At 42.5% G+C, this 12,740-nt stretch overlaps 1 protein-coding gene across 1 annotated transcript; it reads left to right on the forward strand.

Annotated features, from left to right (window-relative positions):
- Positions 1-3,791: 3,791 nt before the first annotated feature.
- Positions 3,792-4,730, forward strand: LOC138520298 (olfactory receptor 6F1-like). Its single transcript, XM_069632740.1, has one exon. The coding sequence runs from the start codon at positions 3,792-3,794 to the stop codon at positions 4,728-4,730; it is 939 nt and encodes a 312-aa protein (XP_069488841.1).
- The last annotated feature ends 8,010 nt before the right edge of the window (positions 4,731-12,740 follow it).

Genomic DNA, 12,740 nt, shown 5'->3' on the forward strand with positions numbered 1-12,740 from the left:
CATCTTACTGGACTGTCCCCAAAAACTTAAACACCTGGCTTTTCAACTAACACAGCTCCTCCTAAAATTTGTCATTCATCCTGATGCATTTCCTCCCTTTTTCTTCCCCTCCCCTTCTTCTTTTTTTCCCCTCAATGAAACTAGCATCTAGATACCTGAGGGTTTTGTGCGCTGCAATAAATGCAAAAATAAATAAATAAATAAAGTTCAAATGGGAAAGCCTTACAGATGCATTTGAAAAGAGGGATAGTTCCACCTTTTGGAAATTGGTCTCGGGTATGGAAGTTAGAGGAGACGTGGTCCAACAAAGTATCATAACTTCTGATGTGCGGCAGAATAATTTATGTGGACTATATGGTGGGTCAGAAGAATTGAGTCTTCAAAATGAGGTTAATATAAATCCTGAGGGGGCAGGCTGACCGTTGAGCTGAACAAAATTATTTCTGCTATTAGATCCCAGAAGGTTGGGAAGGCTTCAGGCCCAGATTGGATGCCCACCAACTTGTTCAAGGATGAACCATCCATCTGGCGACCAGCATTGTGGTAGTTAATCGCGGCATGCATAGACTCGAATACTGTGCCGGAGTCATGGAGGCAAGCTCAAATTGTGCCTATCTATAACAAGGGAGGGAGTGAACAGCCGGCAAATTATAGGACAATTTCACTTTTAGATAGTTCTGGTAAACTCTTCGCAAAAGTCATTTTAATACATGTGCAGGCATGGCTAGAACATAACAACATCATTAGCCCCCTACAAGCAGGCTTTCAAAAGGGGAACGGCATGGTCAATCAAACCTTTTGGCTTTTTATGATTATTCAGAAGTACATTGTCTTATGTAAAGTTAAATTATACTCCGTCTTCGTCACCCTTAACATGGCCTTTGATGGTTTACAGGACCTGCTTTGGTAGGTTTTAGAAAAAATAAACATCCCGCACTGCCTCATGGTACCCATTCAATCATTATATAAAAACAACAAGGTAGTTGTTCGGTGTGGCCTGGCAGATGAGGTCACATTCCAATTTAATGTCACCAAGGGGGTAAGACCGGGGTGCGTGATCGCCCCATTCTTATTCTGCATTTTTATCAAAGAGCTTACCCCTGCCCTGCTGGAAGAATGTCTGGACCCTCCAGGGATGGGGATTGAAAAATTCCCCATGTTCTTTTTTGCAGATGAAGCTGTATTGTTGTAAATTTCCCCACAGGGGCTCGGAGCTACCAAGGCATGTTCACCAGGAAATGTAGAGAGTTCAAATTAATTTTGAACACAGTTAAAACCAAAACAATGTTATTCAAGCATAGGTTTATGCAACAACAAACCATTGATATCAGGGTAGATAACTGTAGACTTCAACAGGTCAGGTTGTATGATTGCTCAGAGACTAGATTCAATGAGAGTGGGTTTGGACAGCACAGCTAAATAAATCTTGTGCTAATCTGTCCAAACATAGTGGTGTTATACAGGGGTTCTCAACTGGCATGGAAAGGGAGAGATTGGTCCAGCTAAATAATTGTAGAAAAAACAAGCAGTCACCTCCTCTCTTTGTGGGGCAGAACTGTGGGGAAATGTGAATTCAGTAGGATTAGCTAGAGTTGAGAATACATTCTCAAGGATATGCTTTTGTTATCGCAGGGGGTTTCCTAACATACCTGTCCACCTTGTACTTGATTTATGCCCTATAACTCATATTGCCTCCATGAATACCATGCTGTTCTGGTTAAGAATATGGCACACTCATGGTCTATCTATGTACCATATTGCTTATGCTTACCTTGGGTAGAATGCATCAAGGCTACCTTACACAATCCGGGGTTGTGTGATCTCTGGAAGCAACTGCGCTATTACAAAGGCCAAGTCTGGTTGTGTTGTGTGAAAAGAATGCTACTAAAGAAAACCAGGACACATATCGTTGAGAACTGCCAATGTTTGAGGTTGGGATCGGTTTACTTGGAGAACAAGAGGGAGTTTGCTTTTGAAAATTGTTTGGACTTTCTTAGCCCACCATTTGCCTGCATGTTATATCTCAACTTTAGGATATGCACTCTTATGGTGGCTTCCTTTATTAAATCTTGAGATGATAACAACACAGGGGTATGACCCCTTTGTGGCCTTAGTGAAGGGACTGTTGTCCACTTTCTCTTTTTTTGCCCAAGATTGAGCCCATTACGGTGTCTCTATTTAGTACCACTCTTAAAATCTGCAGTCTCTGAGGCCTTGTGAGTGTGCAAAATCACGGAGGATCTGAACATTGTTTTTTGGGTTGTCAAGTACATACATCGTACTTGGCTTTTAAGAATGAAAGAGTAGAGAGAGTCTACAAGTATTTCTAGAGTAAAATCTTTTAAAGGAAATAGTGAATGCCTATGTGGATTCATTCAGCAAAACAGCTGAGATTAGTTTTGTGTTTCTAACTCTACGGTGATGGGGCTGCAAGCTTGTCTTATTGCTCTCCCCTGTTTTGAATTGAACAATTGTTAACTGTTTAGATATGTAGTGTTATTTATTCTTGCTGAGATTGTCCAATTCTTTTGCCATGCATGCTTTTTAGAATGGAATCTATTATCCATTTTTATTTGCACATTCTAATATTGATCAAATTTATGTATGTAACAATATGTATTTAATTGTGTACTTTTATAGCCTTGGGCAGAATAAAAGTGAATCATTCAATCATTCATAAATATAAAATTCCAAATACTGCCACGGGGCCAACATCCAATGGCTCGGCAGGAATATGGCCCCCAGAGTCACCACCTTGCAGGTCCCCAGAGCTAGGCAGAGCACTTTATCGCACAGCATATTCTCCTTGGCATTAGTTTATGAGCAAGGTGCTTTCCTTTATTCCTAGCATATTGTATGTGCATATGTTCATTCCAACTGTATTGGTACTAATGCTCCTGTGGGTTTTAATGTCATACGTAACTTCCTGGTGAGCATTTTTCTTCACACTTCAGACCTACTGCACATGTCTGAATTAAATATAAGGTCTTTGAAAATGAAACCTGAACATCTCGTGATTGGCTGATCGAATTTTCAGACTGTTTGCAGCATGCACCAGTTGCCAGTAATGGCTTGGTGTGTGCCAAACAATCTTGAGCGCTGAACACACAATTTCAAGATATATGTACTGAAAGTGTGTTTTATGGGGGTTTATAAACCACCCCCTTCAGAAACACCTAGTTTTCAAAAAACATCGATGAAAGGTCACAATATTTGTCAGAAAATGTCAAATCAATTTGCTTGCTGCGTTTTGTGAACTTTCATGTTACAGAGAGAAATGTGTTCAAATTCCCTAGAGTGTAATGTATACAGTGGAAAGTGAACATAATTATTATCAACTTCCTTAGGAATTTTAGAAAACAGTTAACTTGGGAAAAAGGAATAGAATTTGCCTCAATAGCATTTGACCTCCTGTATGAAAGTTCACCATAAGTTGCAAATGAATTGGTTGGCCTAATCAGACACACATGTTAAATCTGATGGATCTTGATGGTCATGTCACGCTTTGTTCTTTTTGAATGCTATCTTCTAAAAATCTGACTTCCCATCATTTCTTGGTCAGTCCCGTAAAGGATTATGTTCCACATCATGTAAATGCTTAAGTGTAAGAGGTTCTTTCCTTTTTGTAGATTTCCAATTCCTCAGCGTAATCCTAAAATCTCTTTGTGTGAAATATATTGCTCAAGCCTGCACTAATTCAATTTAATTTTTGAATCACTGCAGTTAATGTTTACTAACTTATCCCTCATTCCTTTTAAGCCTCAGTGGAAGAGCAAATGGAGAGAAGAGAGATGGATGGTAAGAATGGAACAAGGGTGAATTACTTCATCCTTGTGGGATTTCCCGGTCTCCAGTCTCTGCATAATGTCCTTTTCATCCTGTTTTTGGCCATCTACCTCTTCACCCTGTCAGCCAATGTTCTAATCATTACTGCTGTTAAATTTGACCGGAGTCTTCACACGCCAATGTATTTCTTCATCTGCAACATATCTGTCCTTGAGATCTGGTACACAACTACCTTCATACCCAAGATGTTGTCAGACCTTGCTATGCAAGACCAGAGCTTTGGGGTTAGCAGCTGCATTGCACAGTTCTATATTCTTTTTGTCTTAGCAAGCACTGAGAACTTTCTGCTTAGCTCCATGTCCTATGACCGTTATGTGGCCATCTGCATCCCTCTGCAATATGCCATAATTATGAATAGATGGACCTGTATCTACCTAGCACTTGGCTCCTGGATCACTGGCTTCCTGGCCCCTCTTGTACCAGCTGTCTTAATATCCAGGTTGCACTTTTGTGGACCCCAGCACATCGATCACTTCTACTGTGACTTTGCACCACTCATCAGCCTCTCCTGCACAGACATCTTTCCTGTTGAGTTCACTTTCTTCCTGTTGGCTTGGATCATCATCTTGACCTGCTGCCTCTTCACATTGCTGTCCTATGTCAATATTATCACTGCCATACTGGGGATTCCATCCAGCATTGGCCGCATGAAGTCCTTTTCTACATGCGCTTCCCACCTGACTGTGGTCAGTATCTACTATGGGGCAGTCATCTTTATGTATGTCCGTTCCAAAGCTAGGGCCAGGTTTGAGCATGACAAGGTGATAGCCATCTTCTACTCCTTTGTTACTCCTGTGCTAAACCCCATCATATACAGTCTGAGAAATAATCAGGTGAAGATGTCGCTGAAGAAGGCAGTGACTAGAATGAGAAGGGACCTATAAAGGATACTGGAGGCAAAGAGCAAAGGGAGCACAAGAGCAGGTTAGCAGGACACAAATGTAAGTTTTCCGTATTTGGATCCAGGTTCAATTGAAGGTCACACAGAGAGATACAACTTGGAACCCTGCAATACCATGAGGCATCTAGAGTGACACAGTGGACTCTACTGCAGAACGCCCAACATGCATGACCATTGCCAACTGACCATATTAGGAGCCCATGAAAGCTATATGAAAACTGTAACTCAGTATGCTGTAATGCCAGGCCTAACAAAGATCTGCACAGAACTGCAGACCTTGAAACACTGTGGTCACACCTATTCTTTTTTATTTTTTATTGTCCAATCGTTTAAATAACCTTAACACAATATAATAGACAGACATCAATCGACATTATATATATCCACTTATTATCAACATTTCCAGAAAGTTCATCATATGAAACAAGCTATGGCTTCCACAATTCATCATGATAAAACTGTACAAAACACTCACATATATAACCCAGACAATATAAAGATAAAATGATATAAGAAAAACAACCTGTCATTATACACCACATGTTACACCATTCCTAATATCTAAGGACGATAGGCTATGCAGAGTATACATTCTCACTCAAGAGAGAATAGATTGCTATTAAGCAGCGCACCAGAGCTAAAATCAGTGAATTTGGATGCCCATTTAATAGTTGGCCCAAAACGTTTTCTCTAAAGAGGGCTTCATCAGAGTCGACGAAACACCCAAATAACGTCCTTCATACATCATATGTAGCTCCACAATCAGAAGATTTTTTTGAGTTTCAACCACTTTAAAGGAATGGTTCGCCCAAAATGTTTTATTGCCCAAAAAGATGACCAATAATAAAACAAATATACTTGCACTTTTTTTTTAAGTTCCTATGTAAAATTTTGAGCAATTCAAGCTCAAAATTTGAAAATGCAAGCACACGGGCGCATCCATTTTGTGAAATGGATTCCCCCCTGTGCTGGCTTTTGCGGCACTAATGAAGGAAAATCCAGCCAGCTGTAGTAAACAAAACTACCACTGGGTGGCTTTTCCTTCATTCGTGCCGGGACTCGGAGGACGCGGACCGGAGACTACAGGCAGAAAAGCTGCAGCTGCATCTCGGTAAGTGCTATTTTTTTTTTTTTTTAATAAGCACTAGCTGCAGGTTTTTTTCTAGGTTTTCCAGGCTCGAGGAGCCCGGAAAACTTAGAAATAAAACCGCAGCTTTAAAAATGTATTTATGTTTGCGGTAGCTTTTGAAGCGACCGCAAACATAAATACAACGTTAATGTGTTTGAAAACGCTGCGTTTTTTCTTTCTAATTGTCTCAGGCTACTCCGAGCCCGGAAAACTTAGAAACAAAAACGCAGCTAGTGCTTATTTAAAAAATAAAAATAAATAGCACTTACCGAGATGCAGCTGCAGCTTTTCTGCCTGTAGTCTATGAGCCCCAGGGGAGCACCGGAGATCCAAAGTGAAAGCCAAGGCAGGCAGAAACACAACGAGAGCCCCAAATGGGAAATGCTAAATGCTGAAATGTTTCACACTGAACTCATCAATGAAGTTAAACAACGCGTGTCCAATCTGGACGACAGCACAGTGACCCTTGGAGCTAGGGTTACTCAACTCGAATCCCAAATAAAGGCAACCACCGCCAAATATGAAGACTTAGAGGGTCGCTCCCGAAGAAGTAATATCAGGATCATCGGAGTGAAGGAACACCAGCCTGGAGAGAAGATGGAAGACTTTGTCGAAGCACTATGCATCACCCTTTTCGGTCGAGAAGCCCTCTCCCATTTGTTTGTAGTAGAAAGAGCGCACAGGATCCCATCCTCCAAACTCATGCCAGGGGCTCCCGCCAGATCAATAAGTGCTAAATTGCTCAATTACAAGGACTGTGACACCATCCTCCGACTAGCCAGAGAGAAGGGTGAAATCCACCACGACGGGGACAGAATACACTTCTATCCAGACTTCTCCTCAGCAGTCCAATCCCAGAGAAAATCATTCACCTCCACTAGGCAGAGACTTAAAGAAAACCAAATCGCATACTCGATGCTCTTCCCAGCACGGCTCAGAATCCAACAAGGGGGAAAAGTCCACTTCTTCCAGATGCCGGAAGCAGCAAACAAATTCCTATACCGAGCAGGATGCTCAGGCTTAAACACCAATCAAGCGCGAACACAAAGAGAAAGAAGTAACAGAAACCCAACGTAACCATACACTAGGTCATCGGCACCAATACTGACGCACAAAACCCAACAACTTTTCTGAAACCAACAACGGAGTTAAATACTCCAAGGCCGTGCAACGTGGAAAGCCCCTAGGGCCCGTTGCACAGCAAAGATAAATAATTTGTTCATTGTTAATGGGTGGAAAAGCAGGGGACGTCTCCAGACTGTTGCAGAACGTCCCCCGACCAAAAGTGCAAAGAAGCACAACGTTACTAATGTTGATGTTCTTGTTTATAAGGAAGGCATTAATGTGGGCCAGTTGGGAGTTGCCCACACAAGGGAGGGATAACAGTTCCCAGAATGCGCCGCCCACAGCCCACCTATCTTTCACCATGGCCCGATCTCAAGCCCCCACTGCATCTCCCAAAGAATCAACGGCTCCATACAAACCAGTAGGGCTACACAGCTCCCCGCAACCCGCTGAATGGTTGCATTCCAACACCACTTACCCACTCACCAAAACTGTTTAAGGTAGCGACCTGGAACATTCGGGGGGCATCCGAACCGGCAAAGACCTTCCGAACACTAAAGCCCCAGGCCCAGATGGCATAACGGGCACATTTTATAGAGGCCTTTGTGACCACCATAGCCCTCCTCCTATCATGCGTTTACGAAGAGGCCTTAGAACATGGAACACTCCCACCAATTATGCGTGAAGCTAATGTCATCCTACTGCACAAGTTAGGTAAGCCCCCAGACGATTGCGCCTCATATAGGCCCATTTCCCTGATTAACGTACATAATAAAATACTAGCTAAAATTCTAACAGCACAACTACTCCCCCTCATGCCCGCACTGGTGCTAGGCGATCAGGCAGGGTTCATCCCAGGCCGCAGTACAACATATGGCATTAGAAGGTTGTTCGGTGTCATAGAGGCACTTGACCCATCGCAACAAGCAATAGCAGTCCTATTCAACGCTACATGTTCGCGGTTCTAGAATGAATGGGACTAGGGAATTTCTTTATCAAACTAGTCTCACTACTGTATAATGACCCTCGTTCCTTCATCACCATAGGTAACACGAAATCTGACAGCATAAAACTTGAACGTGGCACCAGACAAGGCTGTCCCCTGTCAGCTCTTATCTTCGCCCTCATAATTGAACCCGTAGCCTCACAACTGCGGGCCCAACAGCTTCATCGAGGCCTTACCTTTGGACCCCATAAACTAATCGTCTCACTCTATGCTGACAATGTGGTCCTATTTGTACAAGATCCCCAAACCAATCTTAATCCAATGATGCGTGGAGTTATCAAATTCAGTGGTGTCTCTGGCCTCAAGACCAACCACTCCAAATCAGTTATCTTCCCCCTAACATGACAGACCACTAAATTCGTAGACGACCATGGGTTCAAATGGGAAGACTCCCAGGTTCGCTACCTGGGCATCTATATGTCCCTCAATCATAGTGATATTTACAACGATAACTATGGGCCGATGTTGAGATCACTCCAAGAGCGCATACAGAGATGGAAAATGCTCCCACTAATATTCTGGGGAAGGGCCTCCTTGATTAATATGATGATTCTCCCAAAGCTTCTCTACTTATTTATAAATATACCATTGCTCCTTCCACAGACCTTTCTTAAGAAAATCAAGAGCCTTATTCTGGAATTATTATGGGCAGGGAACCGGCAAGAGTAGCATACAAAACCTTAATATTACCGACATCCCACGGTGGCCTCGCACTCCCCGATATGGAAAGATACTTCTGGGCAGCAAAGGCACAATTCCTGAGCCACTGGTATACTATACACTTTATACGCCCGCATGTCCAGATAGAAAGAGCACTAGCTTCACCTAACTTACTAAGGGCAGTTATCATCGGCCACATGCCAATACCCCAAAACACAATGAATACCGTCCTCTCCACCTATGCAATCTGGAAAAAACTAGCACGAAAATACAGTGTACAAGTCAGATTATCCCCTTTGCAGCCAATCAAGTTCATTCCAGGTGTCCTGCTGACAGCCGAAAAGGTGTTCCACCAGTGGTTCCAAAAAAAGAATGCCCAATCCCTTGGCAACCTCTTCCCCGAAGGCACATTCATAACTCCCCAGACAGCCAGAGAAAAGGGAGACGATTCGCCGCTTGACACATTCATGTACTTTAGACTACGTTACACCTTGCAGTCAATATTCCCCTCATTCCCCCAACAACCAGAGACATGGGCACTCTTACACAACACGATCCAGGCACAAGGAGAGGGATGGTTAACCTCACTGATATACAAAGCCCTACTAACAGACACAGTGACAATTGCCACACGTTCGAAAGAGGGCTGGCAAAAGACCATCCAAACCACGATCTCAGAAGAAGACTGGACCCATATCCTACAGCAAATGCAGAAAGTGGCAATAAACACATGCTTCAAGCAAATTCTGTTCAACTTTATACACCAAACCTATTTCCCCTCAGCCAAGAAACACAGACAGCACCAGGAAGCACCAGCACATTGTGAGAGGTGCAGCGTCCGACAGCTGACTTCTTCCACCTCGCCTGGACCTGTCCCGCGGTCTACCAGTTCTGGTCTCAAGTCCTACAAACGGTAGAGGCAATCATTGGCAAAGAACTGACGCCCCTCCCCTTGGTGGCCCTCCTCAGCCTGACCAAATACTTGCGCCCCTCAACAAGGAAACTGGTAGCTCTCCTCTTGATTCTGGCATGCAGGAGTGTCGCCGTGGCATGGGGCCGCAGTCCAGCCCCCTCTCTGGCGGCATGGAAAAAAGACATCCTGTACTGCCAAATCCTAGACACCGAATTTCTGCGTACACTCCCACTGCATGCGCACCCTCCAGACATATGGGGCCATATGTCGCATACCTGCTTACAACAGCAACAGACTCGGACTCAGGAGAGCAATCTGAATGAAATAACTGAACCAAACACTGACTAGCCCACAGTACAGATATCCTTGTACGGCCAAAAAGGGGAGCCAGTCACTACATGACTCTTGCACCTAACAGCGACGCGGTTGGACCAGACGGAGGGGTGGACGGGCTGGGGGCACTGGGGTTATTGTTGCACCCAATTGGTGCTTAGATGTTTGATGTTATGTATAAAACCAAAAAATAAAGATTTAAAAAAAAAACAAGCTCTCCATGACTTCAGATGTATACCTTGCATTGCTTTGTCTAGAGAAAAGTTGAAACAGTATAACCAACCAAAGGATGGGTTTATCTTTCAACACTAAATTCGGGAGGCCGTTTGGGCCCATAGCATTAGATGATTTTTACCCTTTTTAATTGTGTTCTCAATATCGGATTCTGTGAATGAATCCGGCCAAGGTCCCAAGGTACGGAAGTATATAAATCTGGGAGAATGGAACTCTTGGCACCATACCATAGATCCAAAAACATAGCCCACTGAGCACCAGAAATATAGATTTGTCATGCTGAGTTTAAAGAAATACGCCTCGCAATCCGCCAGAACACTTGCAAATTAAACTTATTAACAGTGCTAACATGTCCTGAGTGTCCTTGATGTATTTTAAACAACTTAATCCAGTTCCAGTAAGCTTGTTTACAGTTATTAACCTTCAACAACCTTTCCTTTAGCTCTATGGTATCATCTGAAATGATATCTTTAACAGATCTTCAAAGGAGCAACTTCTTGCTGTGGACGCTTTTGTCATAAATATGTCAACAAACAATTATTTCTATGAATTTGATTCTTGGTCACACAATCGCTCACATGATTAGTAAGTTGTTAGAAAATAAAATAGTCAATATTTACAAGACCTACTTCAGCAACCATAATGTGAATAGTAGTAAGCAGAGCACAATTACACTTATTTATTATAACTTTTGATCAGAAAATTTTATTTTAATTTAGTGAGGTGATAATACCGCAAGGTCACAAAGGAATGGCGAAGGGGGCTAATAAAATGAATGAGAACTGGATGAGTAGATAAGCATAGTAACTAGCTTGAGTCGGATTAATGACCAAAGATTGTATGTATAGTAGCAGTGACTAGGATACATATATGAAATTGTTTGTGGAAGACTGACTTTCCCTGTACCAAGTAGGCCTACCCGGGATATCACCCCATGTTCTACCATTTGGTTTATGAATCATATTTCAATACTGTGCTCTCATCTCATTCACCCTTGGACTAATAGAATTAAATACCATCTGATTTGCATCTAGACAGTGCTCAATAGGATAGTGTAGATTTCCCATTACACTTATTGGTGCATCCCCATAATTAAGATGCCAGCTATGTTGAAGGTCTTCTAGTGCTTAAAAAAGTGGGATGCAACTGTTCTTTTGGGGTTCCAGTAAATGTTAATTAGCAGTATCCTCCTTCCATGATCATTTGACTGCCAATAAACTTTTTAGAGTGGGCCCCCATTGTGATATTAACAGTGAGAAAGTGATATTTACAACTATGAATAAACCACCCAAACATTCCTTAACCATACCTCCTGGTGGGCAAAAACATCACATTTTGTTACATCACATGGTTTAAAATTGGGATTTAAAAAAATTGCAATAGCCTCTGGTGTTCCAAAACTAGATTACATACAGTTGGGCTAAAGATGTGTTAAACACCTTTAATTCTTAGCATTGACCAGTGTGACTGCTCACTATGACCAATCACTGTTGACTAGGGGACGAGTAGGACACCACTCTTAAACCCTCATTAGATATTTTAAACTTTATGTCCCCTTTAAAGGAAGGTGGGGCATGGGAAGAGTAGAGGAGAGCCTACCGTACCATCACCCATTTAGAAAGAGGATACATATATCCATTCTCAGCAGTGCTTTACGCCCCTAATTAATCACATTTAGAATCAATTTAGATTTAAGATGCAATGCCACTAAGTCCAGACTTTTTTCTTCCAAGAAATCCACCAAGTGAATTTCCGCAGACTAAATTGAGCTTAGTCCTGGAATAGACCTTAATATGGCAAGAATAAATGATCTATTCAATGCAGTAAAAGCAGCATTCTTAGATATTCCGTCAATAACAAGCACCAGAGAATTTGAGCCAGACGAGGATGGGATAGTCGAGGTGGAAGAAGAAGTGGTAGTTTGAGGAGGAGAGTTTTGGGAAAAATCACAGCGTAAGGGTTTACCCTTTGATAGCACTGAAGTAGTCATATTACACACAGCCCATAAAATGCGACAAACCTCAGTTGGAGGAGAAGGTTAAGGCCACCTCCTCAGATGATGACAGGTCATTTAAAGAGATGTGGCCTAGACCCTGCAATGAGTCCTAACTATATAGAGAGGCTTGCTTAACAGGCCAAGGAGCCAGCTCTCAAGCCACAGTTGCAGAGATGGAAGCTGCAGGGAGTATGCATGGTTAGAATACTCATAGTACAACCAGCTGGTGCAAAACATGACCCTCTTTGGAGGTTTTACCCTTCCTAGATCTTGATTCTTTTCTGAGTAACAACGAAAGTGGTAGATGATTGAGAAATTTCCAGCTCAACATGTAAAACCATAGTATCTGGGTTATCCAGATTTAAAGCACGGAGAAACGTCCTTGAGTGTTTCATTTTGTGACACAAGTTTTGGCTACGTTGTTAGACTTCTTCTTTTAGTTCTTGCTATCGCGGCCCGAATATTTTTATCCTGGGAAGATCTTGGAACAGCAAATTTGAGCTTGGCTTTTGAGGACACTGAGAACCCATAGACATTGTATCATCTCTTTCCATACTGTAGGTAGAGGGCCAAGGTAAGCCACTCAGATTTTGAACCAAAGAAGCAGGTTAAATGGAAGGCTTGGCCAGGTTGGCTTCCAGTAAAGATGTCGCAGGT

This window comes from Ambystoma mexicanum, chromosome 13 (genome assembly GCF_040938575.1).
Source record: "Ambystoma mexicanum isolate Mex_15411 chromosome 13, UKY_AmexF1_1, whole genome shotgun sequence".
In the NCBI taxonomy this organism is placed as follows: domain Eukaryota; kingdom Metazoa; phylum Chordata; class Amphibia; order Caudata; family Ambystomatidae; genus Ambystoma; species Ambystoma mexicanum.